At 40.6% G+C, this 27,974-nt stretch overlaps 1 protein-coding gene across 6 annotated transcripts in view; it reads left to right on the top strand.

Moving 5' to 3' along the window:
- Nucleotides 1–27,974, top strand: part of KLF12 (KLF transcription factor 12) — a 258,868-nt gene that overhangs the window by 85,003 nt on the left and 145,891 nt on the right. For all 6 annotated transcript variants that reach the window (XM_085309507.1, XM_085309508.1, XM_085309504.1 and 3 more), the window contains one exon: nt 22,667–22,756. In XM_085309507.1, the coding sequence (XP_085165633.1) occupies nt 22,667–22,756 (90 nt within the window). The remainder of the gene's footprint in view (nt 1–22,666; nt 22,757–27,974) is intronic.

Raw genomic sequence — 27,974 nt, 5'->3', positions numbered from 1 at the left:
CCCTGTCCCACTTTCAGTACTGTAGTCAAACTAACTACTTTGGTTCCTGTTTTATCCTTGATGTTCCTGATGAGAACCAATCACAAGTGATTGGACAGAGTCCGAAGGAATGCGATCACAAAAGCTTAGGTTTGTTGCTTTTAACTTTAGACCCTCTGCTGAGGGTTCCAGTCTTCCCCTAGTCACTTAGCAGGCAATTCCAGAAGGCAGGTCCTCCCATGGGATCTCTAAACCCTCCGTATAATAAAAGATACCATTTCTGTCTGCAAACCTTGCTGGTGCTGACACTCTGAGTGCAGCAAGCTTCTCTTTACCGGATTAATTCTCCGTGGTCTAGGGGTTTCCGAGGCATCCTGCAGCACCACTGCTCTTACCGTCTGAGCTCTTCTCCACAGCAATGTGTTCTGGTGGGAGCGAAAGAGCAGTCAGTTAGCTCATTTCACCTTTTATTCCTGGAGCACTTAAAGAACAATTACACTAATTCTAGTAACGACTAAATTTATACCACTCCAGAGAGAGAAGCACAAGGCATTTAGTTTCTGAGCTGTTTGACAAGAGCATTTTGATATGTGTATTTTCAGAAGTATGACACAAGTTTTCAAATCCCTAATGGGGGAAAAAATGTTTAAATCCATATTCTCATGTTTTTTTGTGTTTCCAGGAAGCTGAATGCTGTTCAGTTCTGTTGGGCATTGCCTGTCAAGGAAAAAAAGTGTTTTTAGTGTTTGTATGAAAATAAGGATACTTTTTTGTGTGAATTTTCAGTTCTCTGTATCATGAGGCAGCACAGAGAACTACATTTTAGAGTTAATCTTTGCTTCTCAATGAGAAGGAGAAAAAAATACGATTCTTGTTCTGCTCAGCAATGCTGATTAAGATACATTGAGTCAGAGACTGAAATACTACATATACTTTACTGTTTTCCTTTTCCTGCATATCTGGCAATAAACACTTAGTGCTAGAAATAAATGCATTTGGATTTTTGTACTTTTGACATGACATGACATGGAGAGAATAAAGCCGTACAATGGAAGTTTGTCATTTCTGCTCATGTGAAGAGACAGAATAATGTACTAGAATTCAGTAACTAACAGGTAAGAAGGCAGTTATTTTGAAACTGTTATCCACTACTAACAGACCTGAATAATGATTGTACTGGGTACTGTATTTYGTATACCAAAGACGTGTGTTTAATGAGCAGATAAGCTCCTAGTAATCTAAATCTTGATCTGTTCTTACACTTACCACCCTGTACTTCATGTGTACTCCTAGTGATACATTAAGACTTTCTTGTTCACAGGTTCGGTAATGAGTCATGAAAGGGCAAGTTTTCTGCTTTGAGGCTGTCACTTGCTATTGAACTTTGCTATTTATTTACCTTTTTTTTGTTTTTTTCAGTTCAGTAATTTGTTAGCAGTCCACTACAGCTGTGATGTACATCTGGACATAGTCCAGCTGGAAACCAAACTGGTTTGTAACATAGGTAACCATGCATTGGATTTCTGCCTAAATTCTTCAAATTTCAATATTAGCATTAGCAAACAACATCAGAAAGGATGCTGTCCTAAAAATAGTGAGACTCAGAACAATTCCCATTGTTTTTTTCCTGTGCTTTTTTATTTTCCTGTGATTTAGGGGAGATCACACACCCCTGAAAACCAAACATTTGGAGCTGAGCCTAGGTTAAATTTAAAATTGTATGGGCCTGGGCTTTAATGGTTGTTCTTTAAAGAGATGGTGAGATAGGTATTCTTTAAAGATGATAGTGAGAATATCTCTTGCAGATTGAGAAACAAGGAGTTCCTGTTGGTCTTAGGAAAATGAAAATTAACTTAGATATGTGAGTAGTCTTACTAAGTGCAGTGGAACTGAGATGATGTTTGCTGAACTGCTCTTTGGAGATTTACATAATGGATGAGATATAGGAGCTCCAGGCTGCATGACAGCAGAGTTTATTTTATCGCAGAATGTAGAACAAGTGAATTGCCTTAATAATGTGATCTCTGCAGAAAGCAAAGATAATCTTTTTTTATATGCAAAAGAGAGTCAGAGAGTACGTATAATCCTGGCTATTCATGTACAAGGAGTCAAACTCTTCTTTTGAGTAAGGTGAATCCTTTTAACTATCTTACTGGCTTATTCAGTGCCTTTAGAGCTCTTTGAGGATGAAAAGCAACATGCGTCTCTGTGAAAAYATGACTTCTACACAATAAAAATACACTATACTGATAATTCAAGGCTTGATGAAATAAGCCTCATAAGAGGCTGCGTAATTATCTTAACTGCTACATGTTTAAATATATGGAAAGCATTTTATAAAGTATGCTCACCTGTTATTTATTTCTATAGTAGTAATAATAGAAATCTGAAAAGTTTTAGAAGCTGTATGATTTCAAAGTGGGTGGATGCTAGAAGGAAGTTTTACATTAAGAGGATTCGGGCTTTAATTTATTCAGACCAGTTCACCCACTTTAGTGCATGTGGGTTTTTTCTTTCATCGTCTGTTGATGATTCCTTTTCAACATGGAAAATGGACAAAAAAAATACAGAAAAAGTAGAACAGATAAGTGTAGATGGTAAATAATACCCAGATCCTATTGCTTGCTTTTCAACAGAGTGTCTGGCCTCAAGCAAGAGTTTGGCTATTACTTTACTCCGAATATAAATGTGCCATTACTSTTTGCTTAGTAGCAACAGTTTGTTATGATCAAGGCTACTTACTACATTTGCCTGAAGGAAAAGATTTACTATTGCATATAGTAGGTTTCCAAAACAGAGAATGATGCCCTTAGTTTCTGGTTTCCAAGAGCTATATGCTGCTTAAGAATCCTTTTGTGTTAGTCCAATGACAATTGCTGCTTCTTTTAGATGAGTCTGATGGGTAAGTAATTGATCATACAGTGTCACATATGGAAACATGCACATACATTTGCCTAATATGAAACCAATTCCTGTCAGTAGGAATCACTGGAAAAAGAGACAATTTCTTGAACGTAGGATTCAGTAAGGTTAGTTTCTGCTTTTGTTGATGAAAAACTTCAACATTTTTTCCAGTGGTGATTGACAGTGTTCAATTGATGTACTAAATAGCCTGTGCTCTGCTAACAATTCCAGGATGCAGACTGGGACTAGTTCTGCCAAATTTACTTCCCGCTGGTGGTAATTGTTTATCAGTTGAAATATGAAGTTGGGTCTTCCATGGTTTCTTTTTGTGACTGGGTTTCTGGTAAACCAGTTATTTATTTTTTTGTTCCGTCRTAAGTTTTTATCAGTAATGATCTCTGCAGAATGCAAGGGAAGGCACCAAAACAATAACTCATCTGTTTGTATTTGCTGGGGTCTATCCAGTGGTACATAGTGGCGTTGTGGGATCGGAGACCATGGAATGTTTTAGAATGATAAACAGGATTGTTTTGTCAGAAAAAGTGTTTTGAAACACTGACATTCTTCCATTACTATGGTTCAGAATTTTCCCAAATGGGGATCTTTAAGTAAATAAATCACAGAATCACTCCAGGCATCTGTGACTTAAAATGTCTTCAACTGCTCCCAAAACAACTCTAAAAGTCCTACATAAGATATGAGCAAGGCAAGTGGGGAAAGAGTTCACTTTGTCAACACTTAAGCAAATTCCAGACCTCTTAATACACTACACAATTATTTAGTGCAAAAACTTGAATGCACCAGGAAGAATCCTACTAGATAGTGATGTCCAAAACAACCTTGTGATTATAACAGATTCCACAAGACTTGGTTTTCACTGACTTACCCTTCTTTATGAACTATGTGTACATTGTCACATGTATTTTCCCATTTCCATTTGTTCCTTATAGAATTACTGTATGGAGGAACAGTGTGCAAAATAATATGTTTGTCTATGGGAGAATTCTTACAATTCTAATCCAGATGCACCTACATACTATCTGGTCATTTCAAGAAAAACTTGGTTTTCATGTGAGGTTGAGATATGTTACGTTGGCTAAAGAACCTCAGTGTTGGCTACCATGTTTTTAAATTGCTGTTCATTAAGGTAAAATTCCTAAAGCTTTAATTTTCAAAATTTTACCACAGTTACAAACACTTCAAAGGGGAAGAGAGTAAATATCTGCTTCTCATTGGGTTATAGTATCATTTAAGTGTCTGTCCCATCTCAAGAAGGCTTATTACACTTAAAATGATGAACCCCTATTTTTCACTAGTGAGGAATGAATCTGGATGTTTCAATTATGAATCATCCTGAACTGCTTTGAGTATTGGAGTACTAGGTAGCTGATCTATTACAAGTTTTAATCCTGCATCGTTGCCAGTTACTAACTTCTTTGTAAGCCATTTGACATGATCAGTATTTAAAGAACTTGACTCAAATTCTAGAATTGCAAATTACAATAAATATTATGCAGACGGCTCCCTTTTCTGACCTTAGAACAGTTATACAGTAGCTGATGATGACAAAAATGTAAAAGGTTATTTGTTAGCCTATTTTAAAAGATCTGCGTTGCCTGCATAAGATTTTGCAAGTCTTGATAATTTAGATTTAGTCATAACAGCATTAGCAATGATCTGTTGAATTAAACTAGTAGTTCCTCAAAATGGATCAATGTATAATTTTCTTCAATTTTAGTGTATTCAGATTATTCCTTAATTTAGTGCTTAAAATAATAAACCTAATCCATTTCAGTACTGGGTCCCATCCTGTTCAGCTTATTCGTCARCGACCTGGATGAGGGAACAGAGTGCCTCCTCCAATGTTTGCCARTGATACCAAGCTGGGAGGAGTGGCTGATACACTTGAGGGCTGTGCTGCCATTCAGAGAGACCTGGAGAGCTGGGCAGAGAGGAACCTCCTGAGGTTCAACAAGGGCAAGTGCATGGTCCTGCACCTAAGGAAAAATAACCCCAGGTACCAGTACAAGCTGGGGGCTGACCTTGCGGAGAGCAGCTCTGCAGAGAAGGACCTGGGAGTGCTGGTGGATGACAAGTTGACCCTGAGCCAGCAATGTGCCCCTGTGGCCAAGAAGGCCAATGGTCTCCTGGGGTATATTAGGCAGAGTGTTGCCAGCAGGTGGAGGGAGGTGATCCTGACCYTCTCCTCAGCCCTGGGGAGGCCTCATCTCCAGTACTGTGCCTAGTTCTGGGCTCCCCAGTCCAAGAGAGACATGGAGCTRCTGGAGAGAGTCCAATGTAGGGCTACGAGGATGATCAGAGGGCTGGAGCACCTGCCCTATGAGGAACGGCTGCAAGAGCTGGGCCTCTTCAGCCTGGGGAAGAGAAGACTGAGGGGGGATCTTACAAATGTGTATAAGTACTTGAAGGGAGGGTGTCAAGGGATGGGGCCAAACTCTTTTCAGTTGTCCCACGTGACAGGACAAGAGGCAATGGGCAGAAATTGAAGCACAGGAAGTTCCTCGTGAATACGAGGAGGAATTTCTTCCTTGTGGGAGTTACGGAGCACTGGGACAGGTTGCCCAGAGAGGTTATGGAGTCTCCTTCTCTGGAGATCTTCAAGGCCCACCTGGATGCAACCCTGACTACCATGCTGTAGATGACCCTGCTAAGCAGGGAGGTTGGACTAGATGATCTCCAGAGGTCCCTTCCAACCTTACTGATTCTGTGATTCTATGAACCAGCAAGAATTCTTCCACTTTGAAATGAAATTCAGGTCGCTATTTCTTTTTAGACAAATGATCACTCAAAGTGTAGTCATTAGCTTAAAAAAAAAAAAAAGCCTGAAAGAAGAGCCTGAGTTCTATTTCAGAGACTGTTTTAAACTTAGCGATAAATGATGATAGTCAGACTTTCACAATTTTCTCTTAATAGGGGATAATTTGTTACTCTTGTCGTAGAGCAACAAATAGTTACTCTACTTTTTTCAGTGATTCTGGAAAGACAGATTCTGTTAATGTCTTCAGACAATATAAAATACGCATCTAGGTACATGATGTATACACATACAAGCAAAAGTTCAGAAGTTTGATAAAAGAAACAGCACCAACAATGATACAGCTTTGGGGCTTTTTTCATCACAAAAAAATGAGATGTCTCATGCACGCATGTGTTTTGGGTAGCTGATAAAAGTGCTTTGAGGAAAAGTATTACAAGGAGTGATTTTTCAGAAAAGGTTTATTTACTAGAAAGCATTATCTTTGACACATRTGAACCAGTGTCTTGCATGAGCATTCAACATGTGAAGTGTCGTTGTGAATCATCTACGTTGACTGAGGGAATTACTGTTCAGATATTTGTCTGGCATCACTCAGTGTCTGATCAGCACTGCTGTTGAAACCAGTGTGGCTGTGATTTTAGCGGTTAGAATATTTTAATAATGTTTATTGAATTTGAGCATCCAGAATGATGATGGAGACAGTTTGTCATATTATTAATGTTAGTTGTCCAAATTGCTTCAAAAAGACACAGTACACATTTCAGTACACGTAACGCTGTACGCCTGTGCAGAAATCATTGCTTAAAAATATTATCAGCTTAATGCATCCAGATCCTGTGGTGCAATGTAAATCTAATAGAAGCATTTTATTCTATGTGAGACATAGCTAGTGTGGACAGGAAATCATTTTCATCATTTTACACAGTGGAACTAAGCCACATGTTGGGAATAAATGTGTGATTTATACAGGCACAATTTCCTATTTTGTCCTAATGAGAAACGTTAAATATATTAGTATGACTCAGGGCTTGACACACACAATAAAGGCTATGTATGATGCCAAACAACCAATTATCTCAGTGCATTATTTCTTGAAAGCCTTGATATGGGTAAGGTCACTATACATTTTTAATGGGAATGTGATGCTAGGTTATAAAAAGATAACACAAATAACAATACTTTGTTAGATCCTCCTGCTGTGCAATGTATAATCAGGTGCAGTGACTTAAAGAACACTAATGAGAATTTAAAGACACAGCAGGGGCACATTTAATAGTCATGCACAATTCTATCAATGCATTTACATAGAGCACCTCTGAGGCAGGCTAGAGTTCAGCAGCAGGTACAGATGTATAATTTACTGTTTTGTGTGGTGAAGTATTTTTTCTAAATTTCAGTGAGAACGATAATGCAAAACATTCTGGTGCTTTGCCAGATACTATCATTTTGCTGTGATTTTACAAGCTTGCATGAAATCAGCCAGGATTGGTGGTACACATGGACAGGCTGCATTACAGCATTTTTCAGTGACAAAGTAATGACTGAGAGAAACAAAGGACCTGGGTTCTGCTYCTTTCCAAAGGGATCATTTGAAGTCCATGCTGAGCTGTAGGTCCTCTTTGGTGACAGTCTCATTCATCTCTGAAATAATTCACAGGAAGTGAATTGCTAGAGAAAGACAGAATTGCCCTATTTCAAACAGTGGCTCTGATCTACACCAGGTACTTTATAGAAGAATGCGAGAGATCCTTAAGAGCAGTTTCTCTCTATTTGACTGTTCGTTCTTAAATGTGAATCTTGCTTCTGGAATCCAGTGGTTTACATCTGATTTCATGCTGTTGGCATGTATTATACTAAAGAAAAACATAAGAATGTAAATGTGGCCATTTTCTGCCAGGTAAAAGGACGATCTAGCTTGTATGCTTTCTCTAACCACAACCAATAACAGATGGAGGCTAAGGTAAAGGATACAACAAAGTACCTACCATGGTACTGCCCCAGGGCATCTTCTAAGTTTGCAAAAAGTCTAGGGCACAAATCCTTTCTCAGCCAGAGGTTGCATATATATTTTTGTGCTTAGTAGCTCTTGTCAGACAAATTTGTAGAATGYAAATCCAGTTGTTTTTGCATGCATTTCCAGCTCATAAGCCAAGTACYCTTGTCAGCATGTCAGAAGACTGGCTTGTATAGGTGGGAAACTGCGCTGGACTGAATTCCAGTGCAGAAAGACAGTACAGCAGAAGATAGAAGCAAGGATAGGCTAAAAAATTGAACACAGAAACCCTGCCCAGGCAGGCAGGGATGGTGTCGGGAAAGCCGGAGCTCAGCTGGAGTTCAGGCTTGCGGGGGTGTCAAAGGCAACAACAAGAGCTTCTACCACAGTGTTAGTAGTGAAGGTCTGGACAGGAGAAATGTGTGCCTGTGGCTGAATGGGATCTGAGATTTAGTGACAGCAAACARTGACGAGGGTGAGGCACTCAGTGTCTTCTGTACTGCAGCCTCCACCAGCAAGGGCTTCTCCCATGCCTCTGCACTTAGAGACAGGGTTCAAGCAGGAAAGGAGCCASCACCTGTGGATGAGGATCCAGCCAGGGATTACTTGAGAGGACTCAAACCCAAGCAAGTGCACGGGATCCKTTGGGCTACGTCCATGGGTGCTGAGAGAGCTGGTYGATACCCTTTCAGCACCGTTCTCTATCGTATTTGAAAGGTCTTGGAGATTGTGGGAGATCCYTGATGATGAGAAGACAGCAGATGTCACRCTCATCTTCACAAAAGTCTGAAAGGGCGTTCTGGGGAACTAYAAGGCTGGTCAGCCTCCCTTCAGTCCTTGGAAAAATCATGGAGATGAGTCCTGAAGGAAGAAACTTCCATGCCCATGAAGTAGAGGTGTCTGGAAACAGTCAGCAGGGATTCACCACAMACAAATCATGCCTGTCTGACCTGATTGCTGTCTACAACAAAATGACTGAAATTATGGATCAGGAGAGAGAAGTGGTTACTATTTACCTCAACTTCAGCAAGGCTCTCCACACTGTCTCTCACCATATTCTTTTATGCAAGTTAGGACATGATCATTTGGCRGGATGCACAACCTGAGGGACAAAAAACTGGTTGGATGATTGAGCTTAGAGGGTTATTATTAGTTATTTTGGGGTAGTAACAAGAGCAGTACAGCAGGGGTCTGTCCTGGGACCTGTCCTGTTCAACATCATTATAAGTGATGTGGAGGAGGTGATGCAGTGCACTCCCCAGCAAGTTCACAGACAACACCAAATGGGAGATCTAGACAATATGCCCAAGGGCACGGCTGYCACTCGGTGAGACCCAGACTAGCAGGAGGAAGGGGCCAACAGGAACTTCATGACATCCCATAAGGACAAATGCAAAGTCCTGTCCCTGCAAAGGAATATCTCCTGGCAGCAATATGGGCTGGGGAGCAGCTCTGCAGAAAAGGCTTTGTGGTCATGGGTTCAGCGAGCTAAACATGAGCTGGCACTGCGTGCTGGCAGCAGAGGTAACCAACAGCATCCATGAAGAGGAGCACAGGAAGATGATCAAAAGAAGTGATTGTTCCCATCTAGTCAGCACTTGTTAGACCACATCTAGGTGCTGCATCCAGSTTTGGGCCCCCACTGTACAGAAAAGACATTGATAAATTGGGGCAAGTTGAGCAGACAGCAACTAGGGTGGTTGAGGCTGGAGCACTTGCTCTGTGARAAGAAGCTGAGAGATGAGGGCCGGTTCAGTCTGGAGAAGAGATGGCTGCGGTGGGACCTCACAGCAGACACAGGTATTGGCAGAGAGATGAGCAAGGAGACAGAGCCWGGCTGCTTGCAGTGGTGCATGGTACAGTGATGAGAGACAGTATCTGTAATTTGAAGTAAGAGAGGTTCAAACAGAATATGAGGAAAAAAATTTTCCCTGATGAGGACAGGCAGAGTAGCAGGTTGCCTATAGGCTCTCCAGCTTTGGAGATTTCTAAGACTCAATTGGACAAAGCCCTGAGCCACATGGTTTGACCTCAGATTTGGCCTTGCTTTGAGCAGGAGGTTGGCCTGGAGACCTCCTGAGGTGCCTTCCTGTCTGAATTATCCAGTGATTCTAAGAAAAAAAAACATTGGCTGTCATGGTCACTGTTCCCAAAATTTGTCCAGGGTTCCAGGGTGTCTCATGCTCTAAACTGATCAGTTATAAATGAATTACTTATTTTCTCTTCCCCTCAGATAGACTCTTGTTTACTTATAATCCTATATATAACCCTATAAATACAATTCTRATAACTCTAAATTTATTATATGTGCCTGGTCCTGTGCTCTGGTTATCTGTGTGTAGAAAATTTGCTATTTCTGAATTTTAAAGATGGTATAGTGAAGATTTAAATATCTGTTACTATAATGCTATATGTGCTACTTATACATTTTTTCTGATATTTTTCAATCATTTTGATGGCTAGACCCATATTTACCTAAATTACACTAATCTCAAAGCTGTGTAGTGATTTTAATTGTTGGCAATGAATTTGTTAAGGCACTACATTTTTCCAAATATGTTGAGGAAGCATAGCTTCTCTTAGAATCTGAGGGAAATGCATGTTGCCAACATGGGAAATTTGTTAATTAGAAATTGTTAACTGTTAATTAGAATTGCCATCAAACTGAACCCTAATTCTACAGTAATTTATTCCGTGTGGAATTTAATTTGAGTGCTTTCTATTCTCGCATACAAGCATTTAGGACATCCTGTCTTGCGTAAGAGAATACATCATGTAAGYAGTCAGGACCAATAATCCTGACTCTCTAGAAGTTGATGTTAGCAGTCTGCACACAATACATTATTTTAGACAGGTTTTTTTCAAGCATTTGGCAGATACCTACAAATTCTTACTCCCTTTCCCAAGTTGGAGTGCTTTATAATTCATTGACTAACTGAACCAGTGATGCCGTTTTACTTTTTTTGGTTCTAATGAATGCTACTTTACTAGTTGTTGTATTAATATTTCCTGAGTCTGCACTGAAGTCAGTGGGAAAACTTGTAACTGATACTGAACAAAATGGAGATTAGGTCACGACAGGAAATTAAACATTTGCAGTTTGGGAGTTTCATCAGAGCATACACTTGTTCTTACGAAGAGTCAAAATAAGCAGTTTGTTTCCTCTACAGCAAGAGGAGTATAGTAATTACCATACTTCCACGTGCATGTATGGCACTGTGTAAAAGGTGCAGTGAAAGGTAATGAACTAATGTTTAGCTTCTGGCAAATAATCTGACTTTCTCTTCTGAGCATGCAATCATTCAGCTTGTTTTTTTAATTATTGCTTTGTTATTTTGGCATATACAGGAATCAAACAACATTTACTCTCAGTTTTGCAAATACTGGCAACAGAACAAATCTACGTTATTGCTGTTGTTCTGCTTCAGTGGAGTTGCTGCAGTGAAGGTTGTGGTTACAGCTCTTCCTAGCAGATGGAGCAGGACCATTGAAAGAATATTTTCATTCTCACCATTTACTACCTATCATGCCTATGACTTTGCACTTGAGCCAGGGCAGACTTTTGAGGTCCTGTGAGAATAAATTATACTTTTCATAGATGTATTGCCRGCTACATATCATTCTGTGGTGGGGTTGCATGCAGGCAATAGCAATATTGGCTAATAGCAATTACCAGTTTCTTAAAATTTTTGTGGCCTAACTCCAAGGGAACTCAATACATTTAATGACTACATTATCTTATGTTTTTCTTTGTTAAGAGGAAATGCTTTGTAATATCTGTGGTTTATAAGAAGTCAGCTTTTGGTGTTTATCATCAGTTTATAACTATATTTCATSCTCAGGAAGGGAACACGAGATCTGCAGGAACAAAAGTCTTCTCCCTGAATTAAAGGGTTTGGCCACTCATTCTCTGCAACTCCAACTGAGAATACAGTGTTGTTTGTAGCTAATTTACTTTCTTTGAAACTCGAAATGGACCAGTTTAATTTAAAGATGACTTTAAGGAGGAATCAGAATCACAGGATGATTGAGGTTGGAAGGGACCTTTGGAATTATTTGTCCAGTCCCCCTGCTCAAGTAGGGTCACCTAAAGCATTTTGCACATGATCATGTCCAGGTGGGTTTTGAGTATCTCCAGAGAAGGAGACTCTACAACCTGTCTGGGCAACCTGTTCCAGTTCCTCATATTCAGATGGAAATTCTTGTCTTCCAGTTTGTGCCCTTTGCCTCTTGTCCTGTCGCTCGGCACCACTGAAAAGAGTCTGGCCCCATCCCCTTGACACCCTCCCTTCAGATATTTGTAGAAATTGATAAGATCCTCTCTCTGTCTTCTCTTCTCCAGGCTAAACAGGTCCAGCTCTCGCAGCCATTCCTCATAGGGCAGATCCWCTAATCATCAGGGCAGATCTAATTATCTTTGCAGCCCTACACTGGACTCTCTCCAGTAGCTTCATATCTCTCTTGTGCTGGGAAGCCCAGAACTTGAGATGARGCCTCCCCAGGGCTGAGTAGAGGGGCAGGTTCACCTCCCTCGACCTGCTGGCAACACTCTTCCTGGTACAYCCTGGGATACCATTGTCCTTCTTGGCCTCAAGGGCACATTGCTGGCTCATGGTTAATTTGTTGTCCACCAGGACTTCCAGGTGCTTCTCCACAAAGCTGCTTCCCAACAGGTTGACCTATACTGGTGCATGGAGTTATTCTTCCCTGAGTGCAGGACTCTGCACTTTCCCCTGTTGAATCTCATGAGGTTCCTTGCCRCCCAGCTCTCCAGCCTCTCCAGGGCTCTGAATGGCAGCACAGCCTTCGGGTGTATCAGCCACTCCTTGCAGTTTGGTATCATCAGCAAACTTGCTGAGGGTACTGCTCTGTCTCTTCATCCACGTCATTGATGAATAAGTTGAACAAAGACTGGACCCAGTACTGACCCCTGGGGGACACTGCTAGTTACAGGCTCCRACTAGACTGCGCCACTGATGACAGCCCTCTGAGCTCTGCTRTTTAGTCAGTTCTCAGTCCACCTCACTGTCCACTCATCTAACCCACATCTCCTGAGTTTATCTAGGAGGATGTTATGGGAGACAGTGTCGAAAGACTTGCTGAAGTCAAGGTACACAACATCCACTGCTTTCCCCTCATCTCCCCAGCCAGTCTTTCCATCATAGAAGGCTGTCAGATTGGTTGAGCATGATTTCCCCTTGGGGAATTGGTTAAGCATGTTTTCCCCTTGGGGARTCCCTGCTGACTGGTTCTGCTGACCTTCTTTTGCTCTACATGTTTAGTAGTGGACACGCAGTTCCATCACCTTTCCAGGGATGGAGGTGAGGATAACTGGCCTGTAGTTGCCTGGATCCTCTTTCTTGCCCTTTTTGAAGATTGGGGTGACATTGGCTTTCTTCTAGTCCTCAGRCACCTCTCCTGTTCTCCATGACCTTTCAAAGATGAGGGAGAGCRGCCTGGTAACAACATCTGCCAGCTCTCTCAGCACTTGTGGGTGCATCCTTTCAGGGCCTGTGGATTTGTGGATGTCAAGTTTGCCTAAAAGATCTCTAACCTGATCCTCCTTGACCAAGGGAAACTCGTCTTTTCTCCAGATTTTCTTTCTTGTCTCCAGGCTCTGGGATTCCTGAGAGCTGACCTTAGCAGTGAAGACTGAAGCACAGAAGGCATTCAGTATTTCTGCCTTCTCTGTATCCTTCGTTACCTGGGCCCCCGCTCCATTCAGCAGCAGGTCCACATTTTCCCTAGACGTCCTTTTGCTATTGACGTATTTGAAGAAGCCCTTCTTGTTGTCCTTCGCTGGGTTTAATTCCAAATGGACCTTAGCCTTCCTTGTCAGGTCCCGAGTGACCTTATATTCCTTCTAAGTGACCTCTCTTCCACATTCTGTGTACTTTCTTCACCTGTCTGAATTTGGCCAAAAGCTCCTTGCTCACCCATGCAGGTCTTCTGCCCCCTTTTCTGGACTTCTTACTCACAGGGATGCACCACTCTTGAGCTTGGAGGAAGTGATGCCTGAATATGAACCAATTTTCTTGGACCCTGCTTCCCTGCTTGTTCTAGGGCCCTAACCCATGGGATTCCTCCAAGCAGTTCCCTGAAGAGACCAAAAWTCGCTCTCCTGAAGTCCAGGGTTGTAATCCTATTTATTTCCATACTTTCTCCTTGCAGGATCCTGAATTCCACCATCTCATGGTCCCTGCAGCCAAGGCTGMCCCCAAACTTCACATCTCCAGCCAGTCCTTCTTTGTTGGTTAGGACAAGGTCCAGCAGCACACTTCCCCTCCTTGGTCTTCTACTACCTATGTCAAGAAGTTATCATCAGTGCTCTGCAGGAGCCTCTGGGACTGTTTGTGCCTAGCTGTGTTGTCTTTCTGGTAGATATCAGGGTGGTTGAACTCACTCATGAGAACCAGGGCCTTTGATCATGAGGCTTCTTCTAGCTGTCTGTAGAAGGCCTTGTCGACTTCCTCTTCCTGATTAGGTGGCCTGTAGTAGACACCCACAACAGTATCACCCGTGTTAACCTGCCCTTTAATCCTTTCCCATAAGCTCTCGACTGGCTCTTCATGCACCTCTAGGCAAAGATCAATACATTCCAGTTGCTCTCTCACATAAAGAGCAACTCCATCACCCCGCCTTCTTGGCCTGTCTTTCCTGAAAAGCATGTATCCATCCATGGCAGCATTCCAGGCATGTGAGGTATCCCACCATGTCTCATGTAATTGCAATGAGATCATGGCCCTGTAGCTGCACACAGGTCTCCAATTCTTTCTGTTTATTCCCCGTCCTGTGTGCAYTGGTGTACAGGCATTTCGTAGAGATAATTGTGCATTCCAGAAGGGGTGCAAGAGGATCCTGCTTAGCCATGTCTCATATGCACTTGGCTGCTTGTACCCAGTGCAGGCGTCCCAGCTTGAGGTGTGTTTTGTGGACTATCCTGTCTCTATAACTCTCCCCTTCTCCCATCTTTCCTAGTATAAAGCCTTCTTTACCAGGCTGGCCAGTCTGTTGGCAAAGACACGCATGCCCTGCTTAGTGAGGTGGATCCCATCTGTCCCCATCAGTTGTCCATTTTCAAAAAGAGTCCATAGAAACCAAAACCCTGTTGCCAACATCAGTGGTGCAGCCAGTTGTTAACCTGGAAAATCCATCTACTGCTCCTCACTTCCTTTCCTCCTCACTGGTAGGATTGAGTAGAAAATCATCTGGGCTCCCAGACCCTTGRCCACCATCCCCTGAGCTCTGAAATCCTGTTTGAGAGTTTCCAATTTGCCCTTGGTATCATTAGTGCCCACATGGAAGAGCAACAGAGGGTAATAGTCCAACATGTGGACAAGCCTTGGCAGTCTTTTGATGACTTCTTGTATTCAAGACCCTGGCAGTTAGCAAACCTCTGTAGACAAGAGGTCAAGTCAACAGATAGATGCTTCTATCCTCTGCAGCAGGGAGTCACCCACAGAAGTGCATGATGATGTCCAGGCCTCTGAAACCTTTTCCATGGCTGTTTCCCAACTCCTTCTGGGGCTTTTAGTGGCAGAACTGAAGGCTGAATTGCTTGGAGATGACAGGCGCTTTGGGCTACAAGGAATAACATAACCGAGCAATGCCAGTAGACTGGGTCTTGTCTTCTAGGCAAGGAAGAATTATATTCAGCCATTTGGCCTGCCACACAGGATTTCAGACAAAAATTTTGGACTAAACTAGCTACTTCTTACATGCTAGATGCTTCCTTTATTCTCCAGAGTGCAGGGCCCATATTGTATCTGCCTTCGTGGAAGCAGACTTTGCATACTAGCAGGTGGGGAAAAATGTATGCCAAGGAGCTCCCCACAATTTACACAGTCATTTTCCTGCCAGAGCAGGTAAGGGTAGAATTTAGTGTAAAATTCTGGTCACTTGTGTAATTCCTGGTAAGCTCCTGGGCAGTGCTGTTCTACACTCATCTGCTCAGCAATTACATAAAAAAACACAATTTAAACAATTAACGGATAAAGAAAAAAGTATCAGATGGCAAAATTATTCCCCTGACACCCTGTGGATGTTGCATACTCCTTCTAGCAAAAGAGGAAGTTAATTGAAACACATTGTGACCTGAGGCTTCTTGATTATCCAAACCTTGATTTTAGTCTTCAGTAGAAGGGGGAGACAGAGACCTGTTAAATGAAAAATCTGACCTAATAGAAATTGTTCTTAGCAGTTGTTCTTTTTCATCTTTTTTCTCCAGTTTAATGTTTGATACAGCAGCCCACCTGATAGTAAAGCTAACCTTTAAGTAGTATATTTTTAGTAAATTGGATAAATACAATATTTTCAAGATTATTAAAAATATTTTACATTTCCCTGTCCCAGTCTTCTTTTTTTTTTCTTTTGAATTTTAAGCCTCATACTCTTCAAACTCTTCTTCCAACTTGAGGTGACTGACATATAACTGAAGACCAACCACTGCACTTGCATCCCAGGGACTGGCAGCATGGAGTTGCAACTGCTGTTGAGGTTTGGGCTATATCTGGCATGTGTGATTATAATAAGAGGTTACACTTGAAGATGCCTGTCTGGAAAACACGTTTACTAGGCCAAGAGCCATGTTTCTACTTGTGACTTGATGCTCATGCGTGTCTTTAATATATCTATAGGCTGCCTCCCTCCCATGGTCTCCCTATCACATCCTGTGATGTATGGAATTTTATGCGTTGCATTTGAGTCTGTTCTGACCTTTGTTTAGGACTAACATCCGAACATGGGAGAAGTATGTAGACTAGTGAAAAATACTGTTAGTTTAGTTAATTATTCTTCATAGTCATGTGCTGAACTAACACCCTAGTATATTTCCAGAAGTCCATCACTGTGGTGTTGAAGATTTTGGTTTTTAGATGAGCCGTAAAATGCATTTTGAACTGGACTGAACTCGTTCTCAAAATGAAACTAAAATCATACTCACCTTGTTTCACATAAAARTATTGTGAAATTTAAGACTTCAACCTGTTTTGTTACAATAAATTGTTTTGRTTTCACATTAAACATCAATAAATGTAAATTATTCACCATTTCTGGTGAATTTGACTTGAAATTCAAGTTTAGAGTAAAGTGCAGAACTACCCAAGTCTCTGCTTTCATTATGAACCTTTCACACAGCTATAGATGTAATTACATATGATGAAGATCTTATGGCAAGACATGGACTGTTAACCTTGATTCCCTGGCGGAATTCCCAGTTGGATGATTACCATCTAGCCACATAAATTTGCTTTTCTATCAGATATTTTGTTGCCTTCACTTTTTGAAATAGACTGTTGTTAAGCATTTTGTGGCAGTGGTAAATGGTTTGTTTCACCCTAGAGATAGCTACTTTTAAGTGGCTAACATATCTCAGTGTATGGTGTGTAAAGGACTTTGGAACTGAAGGCCTTCAGCAAGCATAGGAGATCAGGAGATAGTAAGCAACTGCGTGATTCTTTCCTGTGGGAATTTRGAAGGGAAATGATTCTCCTTGGCTTCCTCTCCCTCTGGAGATTGTTACACTTGGGGGGAGGTGGTAACCTTAGTGACTCTAGGGGTAACTATAGTGATTCTTCTAKTCTCCTTTGAATCAATGGGAAAAAGCATTTCAAACTTTGTCAGTAGTTTCTAGTCATGTTCTTACAAGTACCCATCATACCTTTAAACACTTTGTTGTGAATGAATACTTCAGATTTTTAGCTCTGAGGTGTGGGTATGTTGCTTGGATTGGTGGGTATGTTGCTTGAATTCAGTATAGTGATATAAGAATAGGATGAATTTGGATAGTCATACTGAGAAAAAATTCATGAAGTAATGTTATTGCCAAGGCATATAAGTGGCGTCGGCCACTTTGTGGTTAATTCAGTGACTTACCTAAGATGTCTGCATAAAAAGTGTAAAAGCAAACTTAAAAAAAAWTTWWWWWAATCTTTCTACTCTAGAAAGAACAGTAGTCTGACAAAAGTGACTCAAATTTTTGGAAGCATAAAATGAGAATTTGGAAACATAATGATGAATTAAATTACTGTATCTGCAGAAAACTTGTGTAAAAACAGCTGGAAAATAAGGCAAGGCAAATTGTAAGTCGTGTCTTTGAGACAGGACGACTGCTTAGGGGCTACTCGCAGCTTTTAGCTATTCAAAAGTATTTCCCTTAACCAGAAAATTTTTATTTTACATGTAATGTTGAATTTCTTTTCCCCCAACTGATAGTTGGAAATGTCAGAGATTATGCCATGTTGGATGTTAACTTCTGAAGAAAACTAAAGAAATCTGATGTAGCTGTATGTGAAATCCTACTTTTCAGGTGGAGAAGAAATTATCTGAAATCATTCAAATAATTAAGAGTAGTCTTTGACTATCTTACAGAGGTCAAGACAGGGAAGAAAATTCAGGAGTAAGTGGAGATACAGAGATTTCTAAATGCTTGACATCGCTTAGAAAATCTGTCAAAGAAACTGCTTATTAAATGGTTCACAGAATACGTAGCTCTGCAGGAGAGTAATGAGAGTGCTGTATGAACCACCTAGCAAGACTGTTGGGAAYAGTACATAGGTGCCAAATAATCTGAAGATGTGTTAGCTTTAAAAGAAGTATTCTTAAAGTCTATTATGAAGCACTGAACTGCCAGCTGGACATTTTCATGATTCATGGAAAAGTTTAGACCCATCAGTGGTTCGGTCCTTATGATTTTGTACTCTATGTGTTCTCTCTGTGTTTTTTAGCATGACTAAATAAGCCTGTTTTCATTAGTGACAGCAGTAAATAGCATTATAGAGCTTGCTTCTGTATATTAATTGCATTCATGGGCTACATCAGAAGAAGGAAACTGGCCTGCACAGAGACTTAAGTGACTGTAAATGCATGCAGGAAATTTGAGATCTGGTTCCTAGGTGCTCCTTGGGCCTGATCTCAGTGCTTGCTTCTGGGATAGTACGGAGTAGCTCCCATCACAGGTTGGCTGAGTTTGGGAGAGGGTCGTTTCCATTTGTGATGCTTTAGCATAGAGCAGCTAGACATGAAAAACGTGGAGAGTGAGGAGACAACAACCAAGTGGAATCAGATTCTGTGATATTATGAGTAGAACAAATTATGGAATGAATTTGAGGGGTGCCCTTGGTTGTGTTTCGGTGCAGAGAGTTGGCTTTCACACTGTCTCCGCTATTGCTGTTAAAAAATTGCAGTGTGATTCTCAAGAGTATGGCTTGGCGAAATTCAAAACTCAGTCATCAAAATGGCCCTTCTCACAAGCGAAGCCACATTTCATGTTAGTGCTGGTCATGATTAAGTAAACACTACAGGATAGTGGGGTTTCTTCTATCCCAGGGTAAGAAAGGGTGTTTTGTTTTCTCTTTCTCAAAAGTAGCTGAAGATGATTTGATTAAAACTTGTAGCAAAAAGTCATGTTCCTAAAAAAAGAAAAAAAGAAGTCAGTTGTRGTTGTGGTGGTGCTGTATTAAATATGCAGGCCATTTAGGAGGGAAGAGAGCCTCTTTATTAGACTGATTGCCATAACTTCTGAGAAGAAAGACTTAAAAACCTGAAAGCTTACCGATTTTCTCTRACATCTACTCATAGTAGCTGCCTGTACCAACCTGGGTATGGTTTGTGCTTTTAGTTAAACTTCTAAGAGAATAAATACCCAACTATGATCAGGGAAAGACTSCAGCTGGTGACAGGAGGAACAGATGTTGATCTCTTTCAGGATCAGTTTATTGATCTTGGGGAACAGATGTTTTGATAAGGGCATGCCAAGTTAGGTTTGATATGTTCCCTGTTCAGGACATCCGCCTACTATGTGTTTTGCCCAGGTGGGTGACCTGAGGTCTGTGGGTGGTTTGGGGTGGGAGGCAAGGGCAGAGAGAATGAGGGGTTGTCGCACACATTCAGGTCACCTTYGGCCTATGCAGTGTCAGGGAGCTGGCACTTAACTGCCACAGCTTTTGAGGTGGCTTGAGTGAACCSGAAGAGGACAGTGGCCTGAAAAAATGTGTTGACTCAATGATCTTATTGGCCATCTCTGGTGGTGGGTCTCCTGAGCCTAATAAATCAATGTAGGGCAGTAGAGCAGCCTGGCCTCACTCAGGTGTGGATGCTCCATATGGCCTGGCCAACCAGGGAGGTTCAAAAGGGAGCTCGATTTACACCCCTGCCCCTGTGGGGCTGAGTCAAGCCCATTTTCCTTAGCTGATTACACACCACATGCAAACCTTGACAGTTACCTTCTTTTTACTGAATGGCTTTGAACATACTGTAGAGCAAACGCATGTTAAAGCAGGAGAGAGTCGCTCTGAAAGATCAGCCCTATGCATGAGTATTGGGCTAAATACTTCATCCGTACGTATAACACACAGATTAGATTTACTCAGCTATTGCCAGGCAGTGGGCTCCCTGGGATGTGTCGCACAATGTCCTCTCAGTTATAAATGCAAAGRGATCAAATAGTTTGGAAAGAATCTCTCTCTGTGATTATTACTGCTCTGAATTGTAAGTGACCCAAAAGCCAGAACTATTCACTGTATTCGTTCTTCAGACCAGCACTCAAAAGGCAGAGTGTTGCTTTTAAGAAATACGATTTTATACAACAAAAGGGGAAGCGAGTGCTCTGAAGATTTAGTTAAATGTGAATGTGTTAAATGGTACATGAACTGGTCGCGTTTTCATGATTTATCAGTTTTAAACTTCAAAGACTCTGGTTAGCTTGCATTTTTAAAACTAATGAGTTTATCACAGCCAGTGGGAAAAATGGTTCAAGTATATCAGCTGTAAATTGGTACAAAGCACTAAAAGGGACATTAGCCTCTAATCAGATTCGAACAGTTCATTAAACCTGCCTTTCCTGAACTGCTCTTTGTCTTCCCCCTCCTCCTGCCCGTGCCTCCTGTGCAAGGCAGCCTCTTCCCTTTTCTCATTCGGGTAAGACCTCCTCGGGGATACCAAGCAATATCAGCTCATCCTTCTGTCTACAAGCTCAACAGCCTAAGGGATGCTTTATTATGATACGTTCCTGATCTTGCTGTAAAACTCAACTGTGCTGCTTATAAATCAGGGCAGGAAGGAGAGAGACTTCYTTGCTTTGCAGGATGAGGGTGCAGAGCTTGGAAATGCCAGGTTGCCTCCTGCCACGGCTGCACCCGCAACCGCCGCGGCGAGTCCGCGGCCAGACCACTCGAGTGCAGCGAGCGCGCTGACGCCCTGGCACGGGAGCTCCCTTCCTGATAAGGGAACAACACGCCACCCTTGCTAGGAAGAGAAACTTAAAGTCGGGAGCGCTTTTGCCGAGCTGTTCTGTGGCATCATAGTCCTCTTTCGCCGTCCTACCACCTCAAATGCCTAATGCAAATTGAATTGCAGAAAAGATGTTAAAATGTATTCCTTTTCTTGCTTGCTCTCTGTTTTGGCCAGCCAAAGTACACTATGTTCAGCTGMAAATGAGTTGTTTGGTCTGGAATTTTGTGAAAACTTAAGCTTTTGTAACTTTTATCAACTATTTTATTGGAAGGATGAGTGGCAATGTAGTCTTTCTCCTTTTACTGCATTTGCTGTCTGCTTTTCTGTCGTGTTCCTGTCTGTCCTAGCTCTGTGGGCTTTAACACATGGGCTCCAAGTGAGACCAACGGGAATTTTAAAAAGCGCTAGGGGCAGAGTAACTAGCCGCAGAGCAACTGTGTTCAAGAATGGGAGAATTGTCTTTCCTTCTTTTTAGAATAAATTATTTTTCTTAAAATTCCACTGAAGTAGCCATAAAAAGATTTTTTTTTTCTGAGAATTTTTCAAGATGCTGAGAGTTAGTCCTGTCTTTCATAACATGTCATAACATTCCCTGAAAAATCAAACAATTCTTTTTTGTGCAAACATGGTTACAAACACCTTATTCCTTATGAATAAAGGYACCTTACTGTATTAAAGAGATCTGCTGCCAGTGAAGCACAAAAAGTAGTTTTTCCCATTGCACTGCAGTTATTGAGGACTAAAGAGTAACCATTAGAGTGGAGGTGAGTTTTCAGTGTCAAGTGCTGCGTTTCAGACAGGGCCACAGATAAGTGGCTTTGGATGAGTCACTTAAAACATATACGTACTGTAGTTTTCACTGTGTGAAAATAGCTATTACATCTTCATACTTCTATGCTGCTGACTGGGATGTTTTCATGCATAAGGGTCAATTCTGATTTGAGTGAGGAAACATCTTTCTCATCAAGGTGTTCAAGYTAAATGGCTAATGGAGAGGGGGACTAGCTTTAAAATACCATCCTTGAGCCTTATCTGTATTAGAAAATTAATTCAGATTAAGGTAGTATTTGAACTTAAAGGCACAATAGCTTGTTCTGGATACCTCCATAATATGCTCAAGCAGTAGTTGAACAAGACATTCATAAGAGAATGTTCATAGAGGGAAGTACTCTTTTGCAAATCTCATTTCAGATTTCATGTTTTTACTTTTTTCATTTTTTCTAAGTGATTTGAATTCTAAGGATTTGTTGAAGGTGCGTGATAATGGGGGATGTATAAGTCTTCAGTATAAGTTCTCTGAATTCAAGTGTATGAATTGTCTAGATAATATAGAAATCCGAATGTTTTGATTGAAATCAAATATAGCTAAATATACTGCCAGTATATATTTAAAAGATGTGAAGTTTTTTGACATCACTGCTGTCATATCCAGCCCTAAAGCAAGGAACTTCTCTTTTAAGGATAACTGAAAATATAATTCATGTTGTTTTAACAAAAGTAGAAACTTGATAGCAGGAATATAATGAAAACACTCATTTCCAGACTTCCCTTCTCCTTCCGTTCCCCTTCCCCCTTCTCCTTTCCTTTCCATTAACAGAAATCATTTTGGGAATAGGTTGGTTGAAATTAATATCACAGTGTCTTTGTTAACTTCGCTTAGCTTCATSTTGGTTAAAAGAAACTTACCTTACTGCTGCATTATTGTAGAGGTTAATTAATGAATTAAACTGAATATTTTTCATCTTTTTTTTCTTTATTAACCTTTTCCTTTTTTGCCTTAGGACATCAGCGCCCTTGAAAACAGAATGTTAATGCTTGATGGGATGCCGGCAGTCAGAGTCAAAACAGAACTGCTGGAATCTGAGCAAGGGGTAAGCAGAGGTTTTTGTGTCACTTGACTCTTCAGCATGCTGCTGACTATTTCCAGGCTTCTCCATGGTTAGTTCTCCCTCCCATTGCATTGTCATTTTCTCTGTTATCGTTTCGGAGCTAGTTTTCTTGGGAAAGGTATCAATGAACAATTAGTCTCATCTGTTGAGAGGACAAAATAAAACTATGGAAGACATACTGAAATTATTCGATAATGCAGGTGTTTTCTATGATGTAATTTCACAGTTACAAAAAGGATGCAGTTTAAAAAACAGAATGAATAATGGGTTACGGCAAAAAAGTCAAATTCGTGTAGCTACTAAGACACGTAGGCGATTTTGCCTTGTTGGATATTTGCCTTTTTTTTTTCATCCTTCACACACTTTTTTGACTTCATATTCTGTTTTTTTTTGTTTGTTTGTTTGTTTGTTTTTCCCGAAACTATCCTGTTCCTCATGGACTATACATGCTTGTGATTATGGTAAGAAGGGTAGAAACTTCAGCTAATATCTCAGATGCTACTGAATACAAGACAAAGATGTGAAATGGATTTTGAATTTTTTGCAGAGCAAGCGTTCAGTGCTGGAGTAACAGATTTTAGGAAAATAGAATACTGAGTTTTTGGACTTGCTGAGGGCTGTTTTGTTTTATATGTGGTGATAATTAAGTCAGGGATTGTAGATTACCACGACAGGATTTGTTTTTAATAGAGATGCTGCCTCAAGTGTAAATGGTAGTAAGAAGAGATTCCATATTATCACAAATAGATTCTTTTTTTATTCCCTTATGCACATTTTATATTGTGCAGAAGAATTCGAGCTACCTCAGTGCTCTGCAGGCAGSTGCTTCCATAGTGCGTAATAGGAGAAACAATGCTATGCTTCTGTTTAGRGATGGGCTTTCACCTACTTCTGTTAGTTAACTGTTCTCCTTCTTGCTATTTTCTCAACTATTTGATTTAGAATTTAAATGATATGGAAGAGAGAGGATTAAACATTCAAGATGTCTTAATCTGAAAGACTTGCAAGGAGAGACCAGTTATTCAGAATGTTCTTGAGGCTGTAGCAGAGAAAACCTGGTATTTAATGAAGTTCTTACTCATCTCTCTGCCTTCTTGAAAGTGAGCACCCATAACAGGTACACCAAAACAGCATAGTTTGAGGGGACAAAAAGATGTAAGACCATTGAATGAAACACAATGATGAAAAGACAAATCCTTTAGAGTTCATTTTCAGTAACTTCTGGGTGCTTTTGTCTAGTTTAAAATCCGTTCTGTATGTGATGCATATTGCAGGATCCTTGAAGAAGAATCTGTACTTTTGTAGTGTGATCTGATGCTGGAAGACCTATTTGATGTCTTAGAAACTGGAAGGAAATGAGCAATTTATACAATTCTTTTAATTAATTTATATTTTCTAATAAAATTTTATGTAAGTAAAAAATGTAAGTATAAAAAGTAAGTAGAAAATGATGTCATCTCTTTCTTTTCCAATGACTGAGACTTTGGACAAAGGGCTCAGTTAATTTAGGATTTTATGTGCTTTGCTATTGATTAAGTAGTGTCTGGTCAGGAGTCTTTGGTACCTGTATGACTCTTCATTAGGAAACAATCAATAAATACAAAATGAATTCTCCAGTTCACTGACAGAGGAACTGGCCATAATGATGGCAATTTTCCAGAAAACAACTTAAACTGTAAAGAAGAAGGTGGTTGAAACAGATGTTTACCATGTGCTTTAGAGACTGTTTTGAATATGTAGATGTTACAGACATAATAGGAACAAGTGTTTGAAGGCTGTGATTACTAAAGAAGTGAAACTGTTTGGGAAGATGAATATCATAACTGGGAAGAATGGAGTGGGAATTAAAGTATGAGCCAAATATTATGAAGTTGAAATGGCTGTTTATGTTACTATAATGCCCTGAGAGTTACACCTCCATTGCACTTCACGGCGTATGCAGGGAGATATTTTGCTCTGGATTTTTACTATAAACATTTTGCAAAATTGTTCTGAGTCTTCTGAAGGTATTAGCCAAAGTGCCATCATTTGAGATGATTAACACTGGAGAAGACTAGAGAAACTTGTTGAAACCTGTAAGAAGATAGCTGTGTTTCACTGTTTCTGCTTGCACRTGTTGCAAGGGCAAAGATGCGACATGGCTTAAGGCTTTCGAAATGAGAAAATTTTGTTTGTGGTTACGGGATCCTGGAGGGATTCCTACTTGGGAGTTGTATGTCACTGCTACATGTTGATAGCTAAGCAATGCTGTCTTGGCAGATCCTTTGTGTTACAGTGATGGGTGTTAACAAGGCAGTTATTGCTTTATTACGAATTAGGATTCAGTTAATAGTGGGTTCCAGGGATATGTACCTTCTGACTTCTTGTTGGGACACTAAAAACTTCCTGACAGGGTGTGCACATATATCATCCAGAAAAGGTGTTTTCTCATTAGTTYAGCCTTGGTTAGCTATAAATGCATAAACTCCAAGGTGGGATTCACAGAAAGAGTCTCACTGCAGAGGTATTCTAGAAATACGGTATTTTATACGACAGCTCAGGTTTTGCTTTTGGATGTTGTTCGGGCTGGTGTGCATCCAGTATTATCTGGGACCTCCACATCGTTGTGCTGGCTCACAAAGCATTTGCCTGATGAGAGAGCAACGCATGGAGGAGAGTTTGGCTGCACACAGCACAGCTGCATGGAGGCAATAGTGTGTACTTGGAGGACTGAGGGCAGGCTGGTACTGCCTAATATCTGCTGGGGGCCAGTGTGCTCTGTCCCCTTCATGCTTCTGTGATGTCCTGTGCATTATGTAACGTATGGGAGGCAAAAGTGCAGAGATTTTCTGAGGGTCAGTTGGCACAAATGCTAGATTACTGGCATAGAGCCTCAGCCAGAAGGTACTGCTGTGATTCTGCGTTTGACTCCAAGACCACGAGGGAAGTAAGCTAAATGCCTACATCCTTGCTTCAAATGCAAGTTATCATAGTGACATTAAGTGTGAAATGCTGGCTAGGTGAATTACTTCAGCAGATAATGTGACCATGGCATTTCAGTCCTTTTGTACTTCAGGGATTCAATTTGTTTCGTAATTTGATGAGTTTACTAATTAACACAGTACATGGTTAGCCTGGGACTATATTAAAAGCTTTTCTTGAAATATATGCATCTCTCCATACTGTTTGTAAACCAGTAACCAACTGGTCTGTTGACGTAAGCTGTAGAAAATTCACTAGTTAGCAACCTAAGTAAAACGAACAGTGGTCTTTAGTCATGTGACAACATGGGAATAAAAAGCGCGAAAAGAAATAACACTCCCGTTCGTTACACCCCTTCTCCCTCAAGACAGAAGCACAGGAAGAAAGGAAATTCCTTATATAAATAGAACCAGTTTTTTACCTTAAGCTGATTGATTCTTCAGTTACCTTTGGTAGTATACGACTGTGGTGAAATAGGCACCAAAGGGCCATGTGCACTTCATGAAATCAGACATCCGTTGTCTGTGTACTGCATTGGGTAACCTGCTGCTCACCTGCTGTCGTCCACTGACTGCATGGCTAATAGAGAGCTTCCCAGATGTAGCTGGAAGTGAGAGCGGAGCAAATTCTTGAACCGGCTGGCATTTTCTAATGTATTCTGATGATTTTCTAATGTGTAGGCAGTCTATCCATTATTTTGGTATTGCTTTTGTGTTTGCTGTTAGGATTCTTTTTGCTTGCTAGTATAGGTGTAGGCGATGTCCTCAAACAACTTCCACATCATCTTTGTTTTGTGCTCCAGGACCTTTGACTTCCTTGTTAGAAGATAGAGAATTTTGTTTTGTTTTGTATCATGATTCATCTGTTCTTACATTGTATTCTGGTGCCCTGTGTGTTCAGAACTGGGCTGGTATCTCTAAAAGTTTCAGAAAGTATTCTAAAATAGCATCTCTCTCCTAATGTTGCAGAACCGTTGCATATGTAGAACAAGCAAATGTGGATTTAAAACACAGGAGAAGGAGTAAGCAAAAGAAGCAAGTGTAATTCAGCTGAAATTTTTGGATTGGCCTTGAAGAACAGAGCTGTATGAGCCATTCCGTCTGCAAAATAGACAAGTTTCTAGTTTAGAGTGACAAGAAATTGGAGTTCAAGCCTGTATTTCAACTATGCCTGAAGCACCAGGCTTAGCGTTCCTTCAAGCCTGTGACTACAGAGAGGTAGGCAGGATCCAAGAGCTGCAGCCTGCGTCACTGGAGTGAATTCAAACTTTTACCAGCCTGAGTTTAGAAGACACTRAGTTCATGTCTGATGATTGTGGGAGAATGGAAATTAGGCAGCTTCATAAAGAGAAACATGCCATATAAGTTATTYGACAAATTTGGAACAAAGAAGTATTTACAAGGGAAATAGATCTTCTTTGCTTTTGAAAAAATTAAACAGTTCTGCTTTGTTGTATCATCACCAATTTAGAGCAGTTAAATGATTTTTAGAAGGCCATCACCATTAGCAAGAGCAGATGCTTATTTTTCTGGTGAACTACAGTCCTTAATTTTGCACAGAAGATTTAATGCAGACTATTGTTTGAGGCCTCAAGAAGATACAGTGCTGCTTTAATGACTTTATCACAAATGAAAAAAAGCCATTACATAAAAGATATCACATTGCCCTTTAACAAGGCTTTGTTATTACCTCCCCTACTGCGGAACAAGAGCCAGCATTGCTAATAAATTGGTAGAATTACTTTAGAAGTGTGAATTTGCTTATCATTTAATATTCTCCAGTGACCTACTGCTTTAGATCTTTAGTCTGCAATAAATTTTTGCATGTCAATAACCAGCTTCAGAGAAGGATRTGAAGAAGCGAGTCCTTCCTGATGTAGGTGAAGATAAAGTACTCCAGCAGGAAAAAATAGTTATTCTTTGATTGTGCCAAAAAAAGTTCTCAAAATAAATATTCCTTCTTACTGAAATGTATGAAGGTCTAATTCAAATGTTAATACAAGCTGGCCAATGAATTCACTAGCTGTTGGCTACTACAGTAAGTTAGGATGTAAAGTGTTGGCAGGCTTCAATATGAACTATGAAAGTCTTGTTGGTCACTGCAACTGATGTGGCCCAGTTCTTAAAAATTTGTTAAGTGTCTCTGACCGGCTAAAACACATGAAGTTTTACTTCCTTAAGTATTTCCAGAGTGAGACCATAAGTCTTTATTGAAAGGCAGTTGTTTTTTTCTTTTTTCT

This window comes from Rhea americana, unplaced genomic scaffold, assembly GCF_003343005.1.
Source record: "Rhea americana isolate MKP2758 unplaced genomic scaffold, rheAme1 scaffold_3, whole genome shotgun sequence".
Lineage (NCBI taxonomy): Eukaryota > Metazoa > Chordata > Aves > Rheiformes > Rheidae > Rhea > Rhea americana.
The sequence above is the reverse complement of the archived record's forward strand: the minus strand, read 5'-3'. Positions and strand labels throughout refer to the sequence as shown.